Source organism: Lonchura striata, chromosome 2, assembly GCF_050655825.1.
Source record: "Lonchura striata isolate lonStrDom1 chromosome 2, ASM5065582v1, whole genome shotgun sequence".
NCBI lineage: Eukaryota > Metazoa > Chordata > Aves > Passeriformes > Estrildidae > Lonchura > Lonchura striata.
In genome coordinates this window covers 66,592,680-66,616,183 of record NC_140704.1, presented here as the reverse complement: position 1 = coordinate 66,616,183, position 23,504 = coordinate 66,592,680, and the positions used below count along the sequence as shown (strand labels likewise).

Here is a 23,504-nt window from a genome sequence, read left to right as displayed (position 1 = left end):
TCCAGCTTTACAGCTTGTCTTCATATATTAAAACAAGCCTGCAAACCATGACTGATATAATTTTGAGTAATTAATTAGTTGCTGCTCAATCCTTTATGGATGCACTAGCAAAGCCCTCTGAGCTTCACTGAGATCAAAAGACTGCTTGTGCACAGGACTGCCCTCCCCCTGGGCAGGCAGGCTCCTTAAAGAAAACGATTAAGTGACAAATTATTCTTTGGAGGTACAAGTGCTCTGTCTGCTGGGTTGCTTTGGTTGGATCCAGTCCTTTCACCCTTCCATCAGTGGTCCCAGTGAAGCTGCTGGGTTGGGCTCCTGCCTTTGAGCCTAGGCATCAGGATGAGGCTATGAATTCATTTCCTTCGCCGAACCTGCCGGCAGCTACTTGGGTGCTGTTCTCTGCACAGGTTGTTGCCGAGGAGGGTAGAAATGGGGTGCAAAGCTTAATCATAAAATATTTTGGGTTGGAAGAGACCTGTAAAGCTCATCTAGACCAATTCGCCTACAAAGAGCAGTGATATCTTCAACTAGAATAGGTAACGCACCCCATCCAACCTGACAATCAGTGTTTTCAGGGATGGGGCATGCACCACTCCTGTAATCAGGGATACTTGGTTGAGTGAGGAAAATAGAATCTAATCATCATATGCAGCTTGTTACCTTGAACTGGCTTTTGGGCACATTTGTGTCTTTGGTACAAAGAGAAAAATTGCAACAACTGAAACCCGTTCCTTATTTCTATTTAGTTTTGCATTTTGTTGCAGATACCCGCATACTTTTGTCTCGCCTTTAACCCTATATAGGGATCACAATAACTATACCTTATCCAAATAGCACAACTCTTCACTGGAATGCTCAAGATGTTTTATTTAATTTTCCCACTGTCCTTAAACTGACCAACCTTTGTCTCATTGTCGCCTCATTTTCTGTTCTCAATGAAAGAGTAACAAACCCGAGATAATGTTATTTGGAACTGTTTATTAGTTACTGTGTGGTGCCCCAAATGTTCCATGCTCACTGACAGCACAAAGCATGTGTTTGGTGCTATTTAAAAACTTGCAAGCCTTTTTCAGGCAAAAATGGCAATCTTAACGCAGCTACTAATCAGGTTGGTAGAAGAATAATTAGGGCAGGCACAGCTGAGGTTACACAACAAATCAAAGTTATGACTAGAATCCAGAAGATGTCATTCTAAAAGAATTGCTAACATAATCTTTAAAAATACCCTTTATATTTGGAGCAAGCAACAGAAGTTGGATATTTCCTTCATAACTGTCTTGCAGTTTCTGTGTATTTTTGCAGACAAAACCATGTCATCTCTGAAGTACACTTTCTTTAGTAGACTGAGAAAACACAGAAGTAGGACACATTTGAACTCAGATTTCCAAGTTCAGCCGCTCCTCTTGCTATTTTCAGCCCGGTAAGCCTTTTCCTTGCTGTCATGTGGGGATGCCTGCTCATGATTACAGGGACAGTGTTTGGTCTGCTTGGAGACAGACTTGCCTGTCTCTATGCTAAAATGAAAGGCTGAATTTCCCTTTGATGCCAAACAGCTTTATCATTTTTTACCTTGGAGTATTATATTTTTTCCATCTGACCTCAACAAGGAATTAAGATGTGAATATTAATAGTGCCAACATTTGCATTCTTCTCTCAGGTAGAATGTAAACAGCAGGGTGATGCTGTTTTGGCCAGGAAACAGGGCCAGGCTTTTCCACATCTGCCGATCTTCATAATGAAAAGGTTATGTGAATGTATAAGTAAATTGTCCTTTCCATTAACACAGCCCTACCCTCCATCTGGAAATATTAATTCTTCTGAAAAAACACGATATGATATCTTAGAAAAGCTGAAATGACGCAGCTTTCAACTTCTTTCCTGAACATCAGTCATTTCCTATTATGACAAGGGATGGTGCATTAGCAAGCTGGAATCACTGAATCTGATACACTGTGAAGATATTATCAGACAAGTGTCTTTTTTTTTTTTTTTTTTTTTTAAAACGTACATCTTCCACCAGTTTACAGCAAATGAAACCCACATGAAAACTTCACTTATTCTTTGTATGTTATGTCCTTGTGTCATAATGCCATACAAATATGGACCTCCATGTTGTAAAATTGACATTTCATTGCTTTGCATTTTCTCCTTTTTTTGAGAAATTCACATAACAAGGTGTGCTTCCGATCTGTAATTCTGATCCACTGATAGGTAAGTCACACAGGACAGACTGACTGACTGTCCAAGAGCAGCACATGGTTCACAGAAAATTAGTGCACCTTTAACAGCAAAAGCATTCATGAAGAAACACAGGCACAACACAGTTCATATTTTGCAATAAAATACATTAACAATTCCTCATGTGACCCTTTATGTCAGTGAGTAATTCACTTGAGCAATATAAAGATAGTACAAAATGCAAGTACAGTAATACGCATAGTCACAGATAAAAACAAGAGAAGCAGTATGCTAGCAGGGTACTAATTCATTTGGCTCTGCTATTTTAGATAATCCCAAGCCAATTCCAAACCTGCTTCCCTTTTATCTTTTATGTGTGCTACCTTTTCTGATGTTATTGCAGTTTAAAAGAATTAAATGTTTAGGTTATCATGATTTGGATAAAATCCTAGTTATGTATTATTGATTAATAATGTATTAATCAATTTTATTATAAGCACAGTCCTCTACTTGGCTGACTGACACTAGCAGCTATAAATGATTAAATTCTGCTTTCATTTTCAGTGGCAAGAAAGAGATTCTGTCAATAAGAATGAAGATACTTTATGTCCCTAGATATAGGAAAATAAGGTTATTATTCGGTTTATGAAAATATAAAATGTTTTAAATTAAATATTTAAGTCATGAGCCACTTGTATGCTTTACAACACTGAGTTACAGCATATAACTGAGTCACTTGGCAAGTGCAGGTGGATGTAGAAGGGCAGTTAAAAGGTAAAAAGGCTGTTAGAGTAAGAAAGTCCAACTCAAAAAATAGGTTAGTCATCTTTGGTTTGCTGTGGATGTGTCACCACATAATAATTGTTGTAGTCAATAGCAGTTCATGCCCAACCTACGCTTTTAATTTAATTTGTGTTTTGAAAAATCTCAAATTAAACTCTTTAACTCATTTCCCACTGACTTAAATATTTATGTAATATTTACAACTGATCTCACTATAACCTATTACATTAGAAAGAGGCACCATTAAGAAAAACTCTGTGTATAAGAAGCTTTCTATATATGGGGTTTAGAAACTATACTAGGGGAAGAACATTCATTTTCCTGTTTTTCAGGACAGGTGTTGATTTTATGCTGTATTTTTATGCAGCTAAATATTTCAGAACCTAATTTTGTTTAGGCATTTTTAGCAATGGCATACCATTCTGTTAACAATTTGTATCTCCTCTACTATAAATTAATGCTAAAATAAATTGTGTTAGCTTCAGGCTTCCTCAGAGCACCACTATGTAATAAGTCTTGACAAAGCCAGCAATGAATGATTGAAAATTACACGAGATTTAATTTCGGTAGCTGCTTCCTGAGCCGTGTGGTACTGGTTAGCTCCCAAGACCACCGAACAGCTCTCATCCCGAGACAAGTGCCATCTATCGAGAAAAGATGTATTTGAGCTGAGGAAGTCCCAAGTGACCAAACGTGGAACCAGCCTGCCACCTGCTGCTGAGCGGAATTATTTCAAGATCACAATTATTTCAAGGCTTTGTACTAGCGCAACAACAACAACAAAAAAAACATACTCCTGTGTGAGCTGGGTTTGACAAAAGCCTTGCCCATTCTGCAAGAGCGTGCTTCCTCCATGGCTACTTCGAAAGTGTGGGGCAAGATGAAAATAATGGGATGTTCTGTGCATTTGAAAATAGGCCCCATAAACTCAGCAGCTCCTTGTCTTCTCTCTCTGCCACTGGGGAGGCCACAGCTTGAGGGCTGTGCCCAGCTCTGGGACCATCAATTCAATAATTGATGCTGAGGTGCTGGAGCAGGTCCAGAGAAAGGCAACGAAGCTGGGAAGGCTCTGGAGCACAAGTCCTGTCAGGAGCAGCTGAGGGAGCTGGGAGTGTTTAGCCTGGAGAAAAGGAGGCTCAGGGGGGACCTGATCGCTCTCTACAACTCCCTGCAAGGAGGCTGTGGACTCCTAGGTGGGGGTCAGCCTCCTCTCCCGAGTGTCATGTTGGACATAAGGAAGAATTTCTTCACAGAAAGGGTGTCTAAACATTAGAATGGGCAGCCCAGAGAGGTGGTGGAGTGTCTGGAAGTGTTTTAGGAAAGGCTGAACTTGGCACTCTGGTTTGACAAGATGGTGTCTGGTCAAAGGTTGGACTCAATGATCTCAAAGGTCTTTTCCAACCAAACTGACTCTGTGATTCCAGCACTTCAAAATCCTGCTGCAGCTAGATGAGGCGCTCGATGGCCTTGACCAGGTTTCTGCTCCTGGAAAGGGGCTCGGAGCTGACATCTCCGCTCCTGCTGCGAGCAGCCGCCCGGTCTGTGCCACCGCACAGAGAGGCTGCCAGGGTCCCAGAGATAAACATCACAACAACTACCAAAGTACCCGAACCCCGAATCATAATCACACCACTAGTTTGACGTCCCTCAGTTTTGGCAACACAGGTTGATTTTGGAGGCTTTCAGCAGCGAGATGTAGATCCTTATTTGTTTTGAGGGGCGGGATATTTAGCACCCAGTACTCTGATCACAAACGCCTCGCCTCGTGATTCACTCGCTCACAAGCGAGTAAATCTCGGTTTTGCGAAGTGCAGTTCGCTTCCCATAGGTCTCTCTAAGTAACTCGTCCTCGGAGTCACCGCGAACGGGGCAAACGCGCCGAGCACACCCACTATTACAGCACACAACGCGGTGCAGCCCTCGGCGCGCCATGCGGGCAGCCGGCTCTGAGGATGGATGCTCTTTGAGGGCAGAGGGATCGAGCCGCGGGGTGGCGGGGGGAACAGGCGCGGTGCGTGATCAACCGGGTGACCCCGACAGGCTGCGGGACGCCCACGGCACAAACCGCGACCGCCGCACCGCGACCGCGCACCGCGACCGCGCACCGCGACCCCCGCACCGCGACCCCGCACCGCGACCGCGCACCGCGACCGCGCACCGCGACCGCGCACCGCGACCGCGCACCGCGACCGCGCACCGCGACCGCGCACCGCGACCGCGCACCGCGACCGCGCACCGCGACCGCGCACGGCCGCCCCGGCGCTCCGCCCGCCGCCGGGGCGGGGCGGGCCCGCGCATGCGCCGCGGCCGCTGCCCGAGGTGCCGGGCGGGGCGGGCCCGCGCATGCGCCGCGGCCGCTGCCCGAGGTGCCGGGCGGGGCAGCGCGGCGCGGCCCGGGCTGCCGGGAGAGTCGGTGCCGTGCTCAAATGTGCCCTTGTTTGCCTCCGGGGCTGTGACGGAGGCCGGGAATTGAGCCCCGAGGTAGGGCCGGGTGCGGGGAGCCTGCGCAGGGCCTGCGAGGGAAGGGAGCTGGGTCGGGGCAGAGCGCGGTGGCTCCGCACCCCGGGCCTGTGCGGCGCTGCTGGTGCTGCGCCTGGAGTGACACTTCAGGGACCGGGAAAGCCACTGGGGAGGCCGAAAATGCTGTAATTGCAGATAGCACGAGTTAACTGCACACTTCTGTACGGCACACTTCCAATGAGCTGGCTAAGGATTTGTTTTCCCGTTTTCTTTTTCCACTCTATTGAAGACCGGTGTAAAGATTGGAATACTAATCATTTGAAAATACAAATCCTAATTTGTGAAGGAGGAGACAAACTATCTTTCTCCTTTTACCACTGAGTAAATAAAATGTACTGCTATTATAGTGCTAGTTTGAATTTATTAAAATAATATTCCTGGCTAATAGGTCCTGCTTTTATTTTTCAAATTGTGATTAATGTTCCTGTTCTATGTCTCTCCTGTCATTTTCCCTCAAGCGGTCTGGGCTAGACGTGTGTTTGGTTGGTTTTTTATTTTTTTTTTTTTTTAATTATTTTTGTAAATAACACTTACTGAACCTAGCTCTTGAAAATTTGAACTTATAAATGCAAATCTGAAAATTTTCAAAAGTAGTTCAGTGTCTATTGCATCTGAAGTCTGCTTTTAGACATGGCTCCAATGTAAATAGTGAGCACTGTGATCAGTGGACCCTTAAATACACCATACATGAATATCACTGTCATTCTCTTAAGGATAGTGCAGGACTGGAATGTGTTGCAAGTAATATTTATTTATTTTTTCTTTGGTTTCGAAATAATATTTGGCCTATCTTGGAAATCACTAATTCAGTCACAGAGGAGAGAGAATTGATTGATAGAGAATTGAACTGAATTGAAATGTCATTTGCAGTTGTTATGACACACAAAGCACTTACTGGAATTTACCTTTTTTTCCACTACAGGGATGAGACATTTGTTTGGTTTTAGCACTGGAATAGCAAGCTGAAGGCTGTGGCTGTTACAGTAGCTGGTAACAACATGAACACTCAGTTTGTATCTACAATTTAAGAAGAAATTTACACACCCAGCCTTATTCTTCCCTGTCACCCCTGTGCTGCTGAGGCCAACTCTGGCTTGTCCTTGCTTCTGATTACCTTGGCTGGTGAGTAAGAAACCTAATAAATTTACTTACATGGGCAATAGTTCTACTTGAGTAGGGTTTTCATAGTCAGAATTTTGTCAGACTTGTAACTGTATTTTTTTACGTTGGTTTTGAAGTACAGGGTATGGCATAAAATACTTAAGTGCTTCTCCCACAATTTTTTAAAAAGCTTTTTGAAATTTAGCATAATTTACTATGTGAATAATTTTTAAAAATCCCTGGATTTTGTTTGTAAAGTTGGTATCTTTAGACCTTGTTTAGAATAAATTAAATTTATAACTGCTTATGCTAGTATGTGACCAAAAAAAAAATCTTTGAAGATTTTGATATTCTGTAGGGTTTATTAATACTGTAGAGACATAGGCAGTAAATTTATATCAGTGTGCAAAATTACTTGATCTTAAAGCAATAGGAATATATTCTTATAAGTCTTCAGAGGAATTTATTATTTCTCCATAAGGAATCCGTCATGGCTGATGACTCTCAGAGAAACTTCCGCTCAGTGTATTATGAAAAAGTGGGATTTCGTGGAGTTGAAGAAAAGAAGTCACTGGAAATTCTGTTAAAGGATGATCGTTTGGGCAAGTTGATTTCCCTATTTGCTCTATTTTTGGGTGGTTAGGGACTGGGGAGGGAGTAATAAAAAATGTTTGCCTACTGTGCTTAGTATTTATTTAAGTTTTGCATCTTTTACCAATAATACTTCAGTTAGTGCTAGCAGACCTTTGATTTTCAAAGACCTGGAAATCTGATTTTAAAAACTATTAAAGGTTTGTGAGCTTGCTTGTTTTTTTCTTTTTTCTTTCTCTCATTCTTTGTGTCCAGAAACAGAAAGATGGAATTGACAGCATGAGATGTTGCATTCTCAGATTAAAATTGCTTTCCCTAAAAATCTAACTTCAAAGCAATGAAGATGTTATTGCTGTTGGTCCCTGAGGAGTGCCACATCTCTGACAGAACAGAAAGATAAATGTTGTCCCTTTAAAAATGGCCTTAATTGTTTTGACAGTGCCGTGCTTTACAAAATGCCTATAAAATTGGTCCGGTTTCCTCCTGATGAAACCTGGATTGGTTTTACTGTAAGTCAGGCCAACATGAAAGCAGTGAAAACATTTTTTGATAATATGTGGTGAAATAGGGAATTTCAATCTGCAACTAGAGTTTGTCATATTTAGCTGGGTCAGAGATACAAACCTATTTATAACCATATTTAAATTTGTCCATATTTAATATTTTTTCTTTTAATTTCTTTACAGATATTGAGAAGCTTTGCACATTTAGTCAAAGGTTTCCTCTTCCATCCATGTATCGTATACTGGTGTGGAAAGTGCTTCTAGGTATGAATCGTAATATGGAATGTAGAATGTAGGAAGGTGCAATTTTTTTTTTTCTTTTTGTCTTTGAAGAAGTAATGACAGGATTATTCTGTATTACCTTGCCTACTGGTATATATTTAGCCTACTTTTGTGTACACCTTGGATGCACAATGGCAATTATAAAACAAGTTTTTGAGAACTTTGCTGAAACATGCCTAGGAGAGTGTGTTTCTGTATTTAACTTTCTAACACTATCCAAGTACATTTATGAAATGGATTTTAAATGTGGGTTATAAGAAGTCTTCGATATCTGATAAGATATTCAGTTGGGCTCCTGAAATAACAGACAGTTAAGATGAAGTAAAATTGTGATTAATTTTAAACTGGGTGAAGCATGGAATACACGTTTATTCTAAAGAGAGGCTTTGTGTTCTGCAGAATATTGGTTTCTTATGGTTTTGCTGCTGGTTTGAATTGTATTTGCCAATAGATATTGCCAAGAAGATACAAGGCTGAAGACAAGTTAATGGTATCCCCAAAAACTGTAAAAACCATAAATAGATTATATTTTCCCAGAAATGCACTAGTCGGATGACTAATTCAAAAGTACTAATGACTTTGCACTAACTGTCAAGTACGTTTGTTGACTAGATGAAGATAATGTCTACTTGAAGACATTGAAGGAGGGGTTTAAAAAAAAATCTTATTTTTTAAATTAATTGCTTCCCCTTCAAATTTTTTATGTTTTGAAAGTTGTGGCTTCATATTCCTGATTATGTGGATTTGTAAGCCTTTTTTTGGCAAAAGTAGTAAATTAACAGTGCACAGAAGGGGCAATATCTAATTACCAAGCTTGAAGTTCTTGGTGTTGAACTTATAGTGTAGTCCTACTTGATAAAAGGCTCTGCCATTAAAAATATTACTGTACCCTGGGCACTCGTGAAGTAGTCAACGTCCTTTAAAATATTAGTAGTGAGAAATACAGCATAGCAGTTTTGGACAAGCAACTCAGTACAGAATCCTTCAGCCAACATTATAATAGCAAAATACTTCTTTTTACAAAATTATGGCTCACTGCAGAGCCAGGTCTTGGGCTGTTCTAGATAAAGGATCTGTGAATCATATGATAACACAAAACATCTTCTGAATCAACTGCATGGAAAATTATACTGGTTCTAAAAAGTATATTTTAAACCCGGAGTAATTCATTTCACAGCATGAAGTTGTTTCAGGGGAGGTTTAGGTTGCATATCAGAATAAGGAGCGGTTTGGCACTGGAACAGGCTCCGCAGGAAGTGGTCACAGCACCAAGTCTGACAGAGTCCAAGGAGTGAACTCTGGTCTTAGGCACATGGTGTGATTTTTTGGAGTGGTCTTGTTAAGGGCCAGGAGGGGGACTCAATGGCCCTTATGGGTCCCTTCAAACTCATGATATTCTGATTTCAAGTATTTGTACTGTCATTTTATGGCATGCCTTGGGTGAACAGATGTTCAGGGACTTTCCTTACACTGCATTTCAGTGTTAACAGTTGTTAGAAAATCTGGTATTGAGAAGGGCAGTGCAAAATATCTCTCCCTAAATGGTCAGAACCGCAGCCATTTCTGGTGGGAGGTGTTATGTGACCTCTAAATAATGTTAATAATGAAAGAAAAGGAAGTCTGTCCTGTCAACAAAACTCTCTCAGACATGTACCAAGGCTTGCTGATGTCCCAGGTGACATAGTGTGTCAGCAATACCTCTGTTACCTTCCTGTTCAAGGATGAATCATGATGGTTTCCAGGCACCCCTCTGTTGTTTCAGCTTCATTTTGGCTGCCTAAGGTTGTCCTCTGTGTTTGAGGAGAGCAGTTGGCAGTATGTACATACAGTTATGATGTTGACTCTCTTTTGGCATATTGTGAAAAATGTCTTGCTTTCTTCCAGCTTTTGAAATGCAGACAGGTTTGCAGCTGGAAAAGAAAAGATAATTTTCTGTCTGATGTTCTTGTTCCTCAACTCGGCCATTTCATGATGCAACACTTGGCAGGAATATTTTTTTTCTTTAAATGAGAGGTAAAAGGAGCAGGTAGCTTGTTTCAGCTGACTTTTGAAGAATACTTTGTTCTCATGGGTTTCTACTCTGGGAAAGATTCTGCTTCTGTAGCCATAGGGAAATGGCATTGTTTTGCCTAGGTGTATGTATGTATGTCTTTATTTCTGTTGAAGTCTGTAACAGTTTTGTTATAAAAATCAGTGCATGGCAAGACTCTTGAGTAAGGGGAAGGACTAAGTTAAATGGTGTCTCTTCTGGAAATGCTGTGTAATTTTACTTAGATACTTCAAATTTTTTTTTTCTCCCAGAAAACTAGAAAAGATATTTGTGTTCTGCTAAGAAAATTACAAATGCTACTTTACAAGTGGCAATGTAGCATTCTTAAGTTTTAGTCTTTAATTTACTCAACTGATTGATTTTGGGTTTTGAATGTCATTTTAGGGAGAATTAATCTCTGGTACAGTGAGTAAAGACTTTTCTGGCAGTAAAGTAATTAATACTGCAGTGAACAGTGTTTTTTCATTAGTTAATTGCATGTATATATTTTCTGTAAGTTCACACAAAGTGTAGAATTTGAGAAAATGAGCAGCTAATGTATATAAAAATCATTCTACACTGACTTTTGTTTTCAAAATAAATGGAAACTGGGCACAAATATACAGCTAGTACTGTACTGAAAACTAGACAGGTATAAAAATTAACAATTTTTTCCTCCTTACAAATGTTTATATTTTGTTCTTTTATATTTTTAATTACTTTTTTTTTTCAGGAATTATTCCTCCTCACCACGAATCTCATGCTTTGGTGATGAAGTACCGGAAGGAGCAATACTGGGATATTCACCACGCTCTTCGTGTGATTCGGTTTATTAATGATTCTACCCCACAGGTTGATGTTTTTCTCCGCATACATCAACTGGAATCGGGAAAATTGCCTCGAAACGTAGCTTTTCCATTGGTCAGTGGTGATTTTAACAGTCTTTTAAATACAGTACTTTTTTGAACTTGAAACTGTAAACCAGTGAGAAACTGAACTGCAGGTCACCTCACAAATGCTTGTTGATAGACCAAGTAAGGTGAATGGAAAACAGAGAATTACTAGTATAAAATAAATAATTTTAATCAAAGTCCTTTTTTCTTTCCCCTAAGTACTTACATAAGATTTTATGCCTTAAGATCTCTTCTGTGCATTTTTCCTGCTAGGTTTCAAGACTTTTGTACTTCAGGGCGCATCGGTTTCTTTATAGCACTGACATGGAAATAATCTCATTGTAGCTCATAGGTTTTTATGTTCCTGGAACAAGGGTAATTCAGAGCCTGTACAAGCAACGATTTAATGCAAGTTTCAGCAAATATTTAAATTATTTGTTTTTAAATCTAGACTTCAGTGTACTGTTCTCCTTTTTTTCTTAGTCTGAACTGACCTGGGCTTCTGTTAGGTAATGCACATACTCTGCTGTTGACAGTGTACACCTATTTGGTTAAACAAGGCTGTGTTGTGATGATAAAAACAATATGTGGCTCTTTCTTTTTTCCGTGAAATAGGAGATGAGGAAAGGAGCCACAGAGCTTTCTAAGTATATTTCGACCTGTAGTTAATTTATTTGTATTCACTCTAGCCCAGCTTAATTTGTAATTTTTCATCTGTAATCACAAATTTTGACATAAATACTTAAAGAAAAGTTCAAAATAAAAAAAAGGTTCAAGTCAATATGGAAAAATCAGTAATATTTAGAATTGGAGGATTACCTGCAGCATTCTTTTGTCAGAGGAGGGAATGTTTTCATACCCTTACCATTGCCTAGGAATATGGCCATCCTACCCTGCAAATTTCCAGTAGTGAAATTTCCTTGATCTTGACATGTGATGCAGTGGGCTGAAAATTCCTCCCTTCTAGAGCAGCATTGCCTTCTGAGTGATGTTTTGTCAGTGCATCCCAGAGCTGCTCTCAGGACTGCAGTGAGGTTTCATAGTGATGGTGTTTAGCAGAGCCCCAGTCATTAGTCTTGTAACTAAGTCAGGTTTGTTTGGCTGCTGCAGAAAGCATTTGTTCTCTTTTCAGTGCTGTCACTGACCCCTTAAACTTATGAGAGGTTACACTTGATGGTAATGCAGGTGTTTTATTTTAGAGGCAGAGGGAGATAAAGAGATGTCAGATTGATCTAAATATTTTGAAATGTTTGAGTAACAAAAGGAGTGGAAGTCTGATGAGTGCTTTGTACATGTGAACACAGAGAGTTCAAGTAAGGATATGTGTGCATTGGAGCAGTCTGTGTGGCAGAGACATAATCCCAGTAGTATTTAGGACTCTCTGTACACTGAAGTTTGTTTTGGTTTCAAAAGTGAGAAAAGTCTTACTTGCTTTGTTTTAATAGATATCTGTCATCATCGTGCAGCTGCTGCCCAGTGTCTTGTTTAGGAACATCAGAACAGCTTTTTGTGTATGTTGATTCCTGGCTTTTTCCCCAAATGGCAGAGAAAAGGAATATAAGAATAATTTAAAACAGAATAGTCCAATACTTTTTAGTAGATATCACTTTTTTCTCTTTGTTTTTCAGGAACCTGAAGATGAAGTGTTTCTTGCTATTGCTAAAGCAATGGAGGAAATGGTAGAGGATCCTATAGAATGCTATTGGCTTGTCAGTTGCTTTGTGAATCAGCTGAACAGCAAGCACAAAGATTCATTACAACAGCTGGTAAGGAAAAGGATTTTTTTTTTCTTTTTGCAAGGAGAAGCATTCATGGAAAACATTAATATGGGGAGACAACTGGAGAATCAGAAGTGACACCCTTGGACTCTATTCCACCAGCTACTTTGAGAATAAGGGAGGAGTGCTTTCTGCATTGTGATTGTGCTGCCTGGTCTAATGTAACATTAAAAATTGGTTTTGTTTGCTATGTGGTAATTTTCAATTGCCTTTTTTGTCTAAAGATTACATTGTATCCAATTGAATTACATGTCTCATAAATTGGTCACTTCAGAATTTTCTTTAAACAATTAAAAATGTCAAAAGTGAAGAACATCTTCATGTACGTCTGCTACTTTCTAGGCTGCATCTCTGGCATTCATGTGCTGCTCATTGGATGATAGACAAAGCGCAGTTTTGCTTTATAAATGGAGCAGAGTACTTTGTCTTCAGAAAAACAGTATGTTGCAAATCAAATTATAATAAAAAGTGGGGTAGATTTTTGTAGCACTGTCAATTTAAATTCTATCGTAGAATATTAATTTTGAATTTCTGTCTTACTGTTTTATAAAATTAAAGTTTGATTTTAATATGTACTTATGAAAATGATAGAAGTTCTTGTAATTCATCAAATGGCCTTAACAGATAAGGAGCTTTTAGTTAACAATATCCTAAAAAGTAAAAATATCGAGTACATGAGCACCAGCAATTGCTGAATAGAAATTCCCTTCTCTTGTTAGTTATTTTGGAACTAAGAAATAATTTTTAAACCTATCTCCTGTTTCTGTGGATGGTACATTCAACTATACCAGTTGAAATGAGAAAGGATTATTTTTAAAGTGTGTGTTCGTGTGATGTCATGTAGAGAGTGCCAAGCATCTCCCTCCCTAATTTTTTTTTTGTAACACAATCAATGTGCCAAGACTCAGTAGGTGAGAATATTGGCAAAGGAAATGTTTTCTGCCTTTGACAGTTGAGGTCCTTAACAGTTTGCCTAACTATGACAAAGCATATAGGTAGTCAAAAATTCATGAAAATATATACTGCGTTACGTTAAAATTTAAAAAAGATGAGCAAATTATCCACATGTTTATGCCTTAAATACTTCAGGTTTTTAAACAATAAATCAGTGTCCAGCTTTTAATGGGTTGCACAGGGAATTGCTCTCAGATTTGATTTCTTGGATTTTGCTGCATTATGTGTAGATATTTTTTGATGTGTACTAAGGCGATTAGGTTTGAGGTGCATGAAACTCATTTTTACTTGTGAAGGTAGCAGTAATTAGTGCATGTTTAATCTCTGCATTGCTGGAAGCTCTGAGCACGTCCTTGCACTAGGGAATGCTGCATATCTTGGAAGTTCTGGTAGTGGTCAGCAATTTCAGGAAGCTGCGGTTGTTTCTTTGGTTAAGTACAGAATTAGTTAATTGCAAAAGTCAGTAACACCTGTATTTTGGAACAACTAAAACAATGAAGATACATTATTTTACTATGTTACATTGCTCCAGTTGAATTGTTAAGACAGTGCTTGTCTTACAGTGTGCATTAACTATGAAAGTATTCTGATCTGAGTTACCTAAAACTTTCTAATTCTTTCTCAGCCAAAAATGCTGGAGCAGTATTTGAACATTGAAGATAACAGACTACTGATGCATCTGAAGACATGTGCTGCAATGAGCAAACTCCCCTATGATCTTTGGTTTAAAAAGTGTTTTGCAGGATGTTTACCTGAGTCCAGTTTACAGAGGCAAGTTCTTTTTCTTTTCTTTCTGTTTGTAACTGCATAGTAATTTCAGCTTTCGGTCATCACTAGCAGGCAAAGAGCTTTCCATACTTTATCTTTAAGATTATGGTGTTAGCTTTGTTGCTAACTTGGGAATGATAAAATTAGAATGATAAAATTTGATTTAATTTCCCTTGTTACTGGTGCAAGATAATCAATCTCTGTATGATGGTTTTGCCCACTAAAAATAAAAAGAATGGAGCTAAGTATACCAGCTGATTCTGTAGGACACTTAGTGCTTCCAAACCCTCTGTCAGTGTTACATAGCTGGATGGTAGTCAGCTTTTGGGCTTTTTGACAAAAATCTGTATGTAGGGAGTGACTGTAATACTGTATTAGTGTTAGATGAAAAAGATTTTGGGAATGTGTATGGGTTTTTGCTGGGATAGAGTTATATTTCTTCAGAGTAGCTGGTATAGGGCTGTGTTTTGGAACACAGGGATGTTTTAGTTCCTGCAGTGCAGTGGTTACACAGCATCATCTGCTCCTCACCAGCAAGAACATGGCTGGGAGGAGGCACAGCCAGGACAGCTAGCTCCAGCTGAGCCAAGGGATATCCCATTCTGAGTGGAGTCATGCTCAGCAGTTAAGCTGAGGAGGAGGTTGGCAGGTAGGAGCATTTGCCTGGGGACTTGCTGGCCATCAGTCGGGGTAGTGGGCGACTATTCTCAGTTGCATCACATGTCTCAGGTTTTATTTTCCTCTTTGTTATGTTTTTCTTCTCTTCTTACACTTTTTAAAAATTATTACTTATTTTTAATTATGAAATTTTTTTTTCTCCACCCACAAATTTGTTTCTTTCTTACACCCTTCTAATTTTTCCCCCATCCCACAGGTGGAGGTAGTAGTTGAGTGGCTGTCTGCTGCTCAGTTGCTGGCTGGGGTTAAACCATGACAGAGTGTTTATTATAAAAAGTACTAGGGCAAGTTGAATTTTATAAAATTAATGCAATTATGGATTATATCAGGATTCTATGGTTACAAATAGGTTGTTGAGCTTTTAAAAAGGAAAAATTCTTGTGCATGACACTTCACTGAAGGGCTTTTGAAATGAAGTTAGTGTGATTTCCCTAATTCTGCTGCCTGAGAACTCTTAGAAAAGCAGGAAATTCAAGCTCAATGTAGAGAAACATCTTTCTGCATTGATAAGAGTTGCTGATAGCTGAACAGGATGTGGCACAGAGAAAACAATGGTGTCATATTCAGCTGTCTGAAAACTTTGAGAAGTAACAATGTTCAAGAGAAACTTTACTTAAAGGTAATTACAGGACTTAAATGGCTAGAATAGGAACCTAGTATGAAAACGGTGCTTTGTAAATTGCTTTGTAGAAAATGCTTTTATGGTGGTAAAATTTGTAATAATCTGAATAGTGGATGCAGTGTTTATCTGGGACTTCATGTTCCATGGAGGAAAGTGGAAAATGGCTGTTTAAAAAAAATGTTCTATTTACCTTTACAAGAATAAGAAGATTTTAGGGAACAAGCTGTAAAATTAGAAATCATGCTCTCTGCTCTTGTTGGACCATGGTCTTTGAGGTTCTGTAGGTTTTTTTGTTGCCAAGGGTTATGTTTGAGAGAAGCATACATTTTGTGAAGGATTGAAACATTTAGGTGCAACAAGGTTATTGTTACATGGCAAGTTCTTCTGATCAAGCACCTATAAGGCTACAGAATATTCTTGTCTGCTTGCTAATTGTGTATGATCTGGTGATTAAAAGTTTTTACTACTTCTGTGACAGCAGAAATTATGTAATCATGCACAGTATAGGATGTTTGTTACAGTTTAGAGCTTAGAGCTCATGTGATTCAATTTTGCTACTGGATCTTATGGCTGTAGACAAGAGCTAAGGGAGGAATTTGTATCAGAGGAGATTTGCTCTTGGAAGATGAAGGGTTTTTTTTAAAATTTCTGTTGAAAATTGAAACTTGTAAAAGGAAAAATCTAGATGAAGAATTTGGTCGAATATTTCATCTTGCACGAATATTTGGCTTCAATTGTCTACCATTTTGAATTAGTTTTATTTACATGAAATATTTTGTCTAGTCAGTATGCATCTTTAACATTTCCACATGCTGTTTTACCATACTGAGATAGAATATTTTGATTACCTGAAATTTGTTAATACTTTTTTCCCCCTGGAAAAGGTCAAAAAACTGGCTTTTTGTATCACACTGGAATAAAAACAAATTTCAGTGTAGGTACTTCTGATGGCAGAACAATCCCTTTTCCCAGCAGTTCTTGTGGGAACATGATGAAATTGCACTTTTTCTTGGCAGTTTAGGTTTGTGAATTATTCAGTTGTAATCATAACGGCCTTATTCGCTGAGGAAATGACATACTTCATGGGTGGTATGTGACAGATGAACTTAATTAATGCTTGGAGATTCAGTTTGGATTAGGATCTAGCAGCCCCAGTGCTTATCTGAAATGCATCCAAATGTCAGTGTTGAAACTGCTGAGGTTTGAAGGTCTCCAGTTCTCCCGTGAATTTTACTTACTTTCTTGTCAAGTGAGAGATTATCTGAACACAGTCTTTTATGATTTATTTTCACTTATGATTTAGCACTGCATTTCTTACAGAGGCTGCTTGCTTTCTGTGAACTGTAGTCTTCTCTGTCAAGCAGATAAATCTAAAATTCATGGGTTTGTTTGTTTTCTGAGGTGTACAAGACTTGTATGTGCTATGCAGAAATTTTACCTGATAATGGTGATGAGATGAAGTTGCACAATATCAGTACCTGACAGGCACTGGCACTCGGTATAAATACTGGTTTATAGCACACTTCAAGTTACACCATAGGTAAAATTTATGCATCAGTTTAATTTAAGTGGGCTTGGAAAATACATACAGACAGGTTTCACGTGGAAACCTTTGCTTTGAGCTTATGCAGTGTTTAATCTACTTGGCATATTATGTGATGAGCGTCTTAACAAACTTCTTAAAGGTGGCACATGGGTAAAAGGGAGGAGCAGACTGTTCCAGAGACTCTGTATCCCACCTGGAATATAGACAGGATGCTTTCTGGAATATGAACCAGCCTGTAAGCAGAGGTTTGAGAGGCACAGAAAGGTGTGCTTCTATCTGAGACAGGGAGAGAACTGGATCACATCATTATTTTCCTACTCATTGCCCTGTTTGATTTGTGCAGCAGCATATCTGCTTACCTCTTTGATAAGCCCATGTGTGGAAAGCTTTCCAATGGTGTTGTGATGGCCCTCAGCTGGAAGATCCCTGCTCTTAAACCTTGGGCTCCTGTTTGTGGCTTCATCTCTACAGGCAAAATGGCACTTTGGCTTCCAGTTTAATCTGGCACTGTCAGCCCAGATGATCCAGCAGAAGCAGTGCAGCTTTGCAGTTGTCATTGTGAATGAGCCTGACGTTTTTTATGGCCTAATGATGCCACTCATGTATCAGGCCCCTGCCTAATGTTGTTTGTACTCTGCACTGAAGGCTTGGCATTGGCTGGCTTGTGTTAGATTATTAGTCTCTGGCGACTTGCTAGTGGCAAAGTATTTGGTCATTCTCCTGAAATCTTATGACTTTCAAACTGGCACTACCTCATATATTAATATAATTCTGTAGTTGTACATCTGTGATTTCCATGCCCTGTATAAATTACATTTAGTTGTAAAAATGTAAGTTATTTGTTAATAGAAACAACAGAAATATGGAAAATGCCTTAATTTTACTGTGGAGCAGGAGGGCATGAGAATGTGCATGTGGGCTGCTACTACAGAGAAACTGAATTCAGTTTGCCTTTGTCTCACTGAGCTGCTTCTCAGGTTTGCAAATGAATGGGCAGAAGATCATGATAGATCAGGGTGAGATTTGTGTGAGCTTCATTGTGTCCCTCCATGCCCAGTTACCTCTGGAAGGACACCAGAACTGCAGGCAGAGGATAAAGCATTTGAATTTTTTAGATATCTCTTGCCTGGATGGCTGGAGGACCAGAGCCAGGAAATAAGGTTGAGTGTCTATACCCTGCAGCATAGGGAAAAACGGTGAGGTAAATGACAGTACATCAGAAAAAGAGAGAGCAGCAGTTCTGTGATGCCTCTTGTGTATTCCTGCACTGTAGTGTGGTGCAGGAACCTCAGAGAGTGCCTGGAGAATGCCATCCCTTCACACACAGGTGCACACAGAGTGTTGTATCTTGTCTATAGGAGAGGATCAGTGAAAAGTAAATGGTTTCATTTGCATAATCCTTGGCATGCTCTTTGCCTTTACAGCTTCCCATTTCTTTTTATTTTTCCTGTGCTTGTCAATACTGCTTTGCTCTTCAAGAAACACCTGCAAAAGTGTTCCTGTGGTTAATTGAACAGCTGTATTTTACAGAGGATGACAGTCACACAAAACAGTGAATTTCATTCAGAATATGTATTTCTTTTTCTTCATTCCTGTGTAGGGCTGTAGGCACAGTTTCATGATGTTTCTCTTATACTTTCCCCCTCTCCAGCAGTATCAAAGAACAGGTAAAAAGTTGCAGTAAAGTTGACCTTATATGATTGCTACGAAAAAAATGAAAGCATGGCACCTGTGTAAACGCAACGTATAAAGATTACTGTATTAGAAGAGGATCAGAAAATGTATTTCATTGAAACTGCTGTGGTTTTTTCCTACTTTTGGCAGTTTATGTTGTTGTTCCTGGCTCTGCTGGTACAGACAAGGTGCTGACTGTTCACCACAGTGTTGCACAATCATTCTCGATTACTGTCACTGGTTGAGAGGCACTGAGAGTAACAATAGCTGAAGTGTTAAGGGAAAAATATTGCAGCAGACACAGCTGGTTAGTGCTGACATCTCACTCAGTTTTCTGTGTATCATCTTCCAAAATTTGTTAAGACACTGGTGATTTAGATACTGCATCTGTTTTGCCATTGTTAAAACATTTGTATGGGAATCAGACTAAATAATGCAGGAAAACAATAAAGTGTTTTCTGAACATAGCACGTAACCTAGTGTAATTATGGAGACTGAAGTCAGAAGAATTGGAAGCAAAATAATGAAAGAAGACTGGGTATTTTATAAAAGGATTAGTAAATTTGTTTTCAAATTAACATGAGCTTTAATATGAAGTTTAATATTTTTTTTCCTGTTTTTGAGATCTGCCACTTGCAGTAATTTCACTCGCAATTATAGTTCTGATGCACATGGAACACACAGGGAAGTTTTTCTTGTGTTCTAAACAGATGTGTTTGTGTAGGAAAATGCTGTAGAAGTAAACAGGGGTGACCTCTATAGTGTGGAACAGAGCTGTTGTCTCAGTTCTCTCATATCCTTGCTTAAAGCTTCCTAGACCTGACTTCAACAGCAATGTAATATTTGCAGTGATCATTTGTCCTGGAATGCTTGAACCACAAATATAGCAGTAAGATTTTGATCTTGGATTGTGTGTTGCTCCTGTCCCTGTGGGGATTGTACTAATTATTTAATCATAGGAAGACAGGGAATTAAAACTAAATTGCAAAGGGGAAAGAAATTGGCTGTACTTTTTCTTTTCCCCTTATCTGTCCATGTGGGTTTTTTGTTTCTTCTACTTTCAGAACAGTCCTGAGGATCTACACATTTGTTTTTCTCCTTTCTTTGTTATAAGTTAAAATCTAGTGTTTGAGTTTGTGCCTGTTGCTTCAGATCCCTTCACCTGGCATGATTGGAAAGTGCCTGGATCCACTCTTTTTGCACTCTCCCTTCCAGTTTACGTTGATGAGATTCCCCAGATCCCTCTCTTCTCCAGGCTGAGCAGTCCAAGCTCTCTCACCTTTCCCCTCTCTTCATCACCTTAATTGCTCTTGGCTGGGCTCTCCCCTCTTTAATTCCTTCTGTAAAAGTGTGATCCTGTGCTTCAGCTCAGCTGTCAAAGTTCATGTCATGCCTGCGTTGTGCTCTCCTGGCTCTCTGGGCTGAAAGGCAAATTCTTCTGAGAGAGGTCATACAAAAGTTGAGTTGTCCCTGGAAGGAGTATACCCATAGATCTACATTTGTAGATGGGCTGCAGAAGATATTTTTCAGTTGCTGCTACTATATTCAGAAATTATGGAGCATAGTGTGTGATCTTTGTTCCTCCTTATTTTTATTTGGAAGGAGAAATACTTTGAAGAAGTGCCCAGAAGGAGCAAGAACTGTAATCCTTAGAAACTCTTTCTGACATAGCTCTTAAAATTCAAGAACTAAAAATAATGTGAGCCCTAAAAGCTGTCATCTGACAGACGGTTTCACACTGTTTTGTGCAATCTTTTATCTTGAGTCTCTTGAACTGGGCCTGAGAGGGAGCTGCTGGATGAAGGATGGTTTCAAATTGTTGCAAGCTAATAGTAGGTTTTGGTAGTGATGATCCATTTTAATATTCATCCAAGTTCTGTTGCTGAAGCCTTTGAAAACCTGCCCAAGGAGGTCCAGGTGTGATTTCACATGAGAGGTAGGAGTGCCTAGGTATTTCTGAGAATGTCTGTGCACAGTGAGATGAATTGGAAGACTTAGCAGTTGTTCCTTGTGCCTGATTTAAACAGGACTCTATCCTGCTGATCATATTTGTATCTCATACAGCAATGACCTGCTTGAGATGTAGTAGTTCAATATTACATCTCTTTGAATTTTTAGCAACTTAGCTGATTGAAGAGTATCTTTATTAGTCATGCTAATGGAGTTAATTCCTTTTTTCTTGTTGCACTAGGAAGAATTCTCATCTTTACCACATGCTCTGGTAGCTGTGTAGTCCGGTAGAGTAATTGTTACAGTCCAGGCTATTATGCCAAGATTTGCTTTTTGTACTTGAGCTTGTAAACAGTTAAATTTCTAAACAGCAACACACCATATCAGTACATTCCAATTGCTGCTTGCTATCCCTCTGCTCTGTACAGATTGAGGAGTTGATAAAATGATGTCTATTTATCCTGACCCAAATAATTCAATACATTGCTGTTGTTCAGAAAAGTATTCTGGATAGAGATGATTATACAAAGGCTGTTCTAGCAGAGAAATAAGCAGATAGTGTTTAGTGATTCCTTTTCACTTTCTTGTAGAGTTTGGGACAAAGTTATAAGTGGATCCTGCAAGATTCTTGTGTTTGTTGCTGTGGAGATATTATTAACCTTTAAAATGAAGATAATAGCACTGAATTCTGCAGAAAAGATCACACAGTTTTTGGAAAATGTAAGTACTCTAATTATGCTTTTTATTACCTTTTATAGCTTATAACTGTTTCAGCCTGAGTTGCTTGCCTGCTGCAGATGTACCAAAAGATATTACATTACTGAGAACAGTGTAACAGTACCAAGGAGAAGGGACTATGCTCAGCATTGAGTGCAATAACTTCTTCTATGAGGAGGTAAGGCTTCCGTAGAACTAAGTGATTTTTAGGCTTGGGGAATGTATTTATGTAAAGAATTAACATTTGTGATACTAAAGGGTTTTTCTGTGAAAGTGCAGGTCAGGTTAGCTTAATTTTTCTGGAGGCTTCTTAGAAGGGCTGGTTTCTGGCACCTTTTTTTACATCTTGCCTGAGTGCAGATTTGTAGACTAAATGTGTGTTTTCTGTTGATGTGAGGATGGGATCATGAACCTGACCCTGAACCTTCCTGACCCTGAATAGTAATGAGGCATCTCAGCAGGGCTGTAGGGTCTCAGTGTAACCCAGGTGAGTTATATGAGATACAGCTGTGGTCATGGATAGGCAGTGTGAGTCATGCCTGGTGTCAGGGATGTGTGAAGTGTGAGGTGTTCGACTGCTTACCAGCATTTTGGAAATAAAAACTTTTTGTCCAAAACCTGGATGTAATATGGTGTGTGCAGGACAGAGGGATGGTGGGATGAGAGGATAGGGAGATGGGATTCTACTTTTGTTTTCTTTTTTATAAAGAGATAAAATCTGGACTGGAAATCCAAAACTTTTATTTTAAAGAAAACAGAAAATAGAAGTGAAAATAGAGTGCTCTGACCAGGCACTTTGGCATGATCTTTTGCAGATTCCTCAGGACAACACCGATGCCATTGTCAGCAAAGCTGTGGATCTGTGGCGCACACACTGTGGTACTCCAGCACACTCAGTCTGAGAACTCTCTTGGCTTGTGACAGCTTGGGGAAAAAACCTAACTTTTGAAAAGACATTTTGCCAGCCTGTCTCCATCCTAGTGTGATGTGCTTTGTTAACCCTTTTGTGTAAAGATGCTGTTAAAGCATAGTGACCAATGTGTAAATATTTTTCAATAAAAACAGAGGTAATGGAGATACTTAGTGGTGGGGTGATGATGTCCAAAGTGTTACTTGTTCACCCAGCTACAGTATTTTGATTGCACAGTGTGCTCTCTTGCTTTTGCAGAAGTAAACCTAACTCAAAGCAAGGTAAGTAGATTTACTTGTGATATAAAAATGTTTCAGTATGCCATCTTGTACTTGATATTACAAGTAACTACTTGGAGGTATTTGTACAGTGAATTTACTGAATGTCAAACTGCTGGGTGGTGAACAAGCATGCTTTTGCTAGGAATGTAATTGTACTCTTTTAACACTGTGAAATTTCAGGTAAATGAAGCTTCCCAAATCTGAGGTACAGGACATCACAATGACCAGGGGTGAAATCCTTTTCTGAAGTGTTTTAAAATATTTTTTTTTTATCTGTCAGACAGCTCTCTATGGCTGTATCTCCTTTGTTCTTCATGGAAGATATTCTAGAGAAGTGGATCTGTGCAGGTATGGAGAAAATCAGTGGGATAAGCCAATATAATTCAGAATTATAGCCCAGTAATAACCAATGGCTCTGCTGAGTGCTTGGCTCAAAGCTGCTGTAATTTGATTCTTGCTTGGTTTAGATTTCAGAATTAATTCAATGTAGAATTGTAATTCATGGTGTAAGTAAAAGTAAAGTGATTAGCCATAGATAGAGATTTACTGGGGAACTGATTTTTTCCTTGCAAAAATATAAAATTCTATTTCTACCTCTTGCATAGTCCAGAGAATTGTACATAGGAATGTGTTGCTTAGCTGTTACTTGACTCATATTGGTGCTTAGTGTGCTGAGTGCCAAAGATGCTTGTTGCACTTGAGAAAGTGTGTTTAGCTTGCACTCAGTGTTGTGCAGACTTGAAATG

General features: G+C 39.3%; 1 protein-coding gene across 3 annotated transcripts; it reads left to right on the top strand.

Moving 5' to 3' along the window:
* Positions 1–5,311: 5,311 nt before the first annotated feature.
* TBC1D7 (TBC1 domain family member 7) lies at positions 5,312–22,642 on the top strand. 3 transcript variants are annotated; one of them, XR_014952710.1, is made up of 9 exons: positions 5,312–5,442; positions 6,404–6,603; positions 7,064–7,184; positions 7,860–7,940; positions 10,721–10,908; positions 12,509–12,646; positions 14,238–14,383; positions 21,441–21,745; positions 22,383–22,642. XR_014952710.1 is itself a non-coding variant. In XM_021536495.3 (9 exons), exons 3-9 carry the CDS (start codon positions 7,073–7,075, stop codon positions 22,467–22,469), a joined length of 882 nt encoding a protein of 293 aa, XP_021392170.1. In that variant the 5' UTR covers positions 5,312–5,442; positions 6,404–6,603; positions 7,064–7,072; the 3' UTR covers positions 22,470–22,642. The 3 variants fall into 3 exon arrangements, 2 of the variants coding, with proteins under 2 accessions (XP_021392170.1, XP_085427625.1); XM_021536495.3 differs by having other exon boundaries at positions 21,441–21,570; XM_085571499.1 differs by lacking the exon at positions 5,312–5,442 and adding an exon at positions 5,514–5,642 and having other exon boundaries at positions 21,441–21,570.
* Positions 22,643–23,504: the final 862 nt, after the last annotated feature.

Coding starts and splice junctions, on each gene's coding strand:
- TBC1D7 (XM_021536495.3), top strand. CDS start 7,073: ATGGCTGATGACTCTCAGAGAAACTTCCGCTCAGTGTATTATGAAAAA. Junction 14,384..21,440: donor CCTGAGTCCAGTTTACAGAG/GCAAGTTCTTTT, acceptor ACTTTCTTGTAG/AGTTTGGGACAAAGTTATAA. Junction 21,571..22,382: donor TCACACAGTTTTTGGAAAAT/GTAAGTACTCTA, acceptor GATCTTTTGCAG/ATTCCTCAGGACAACACCGA.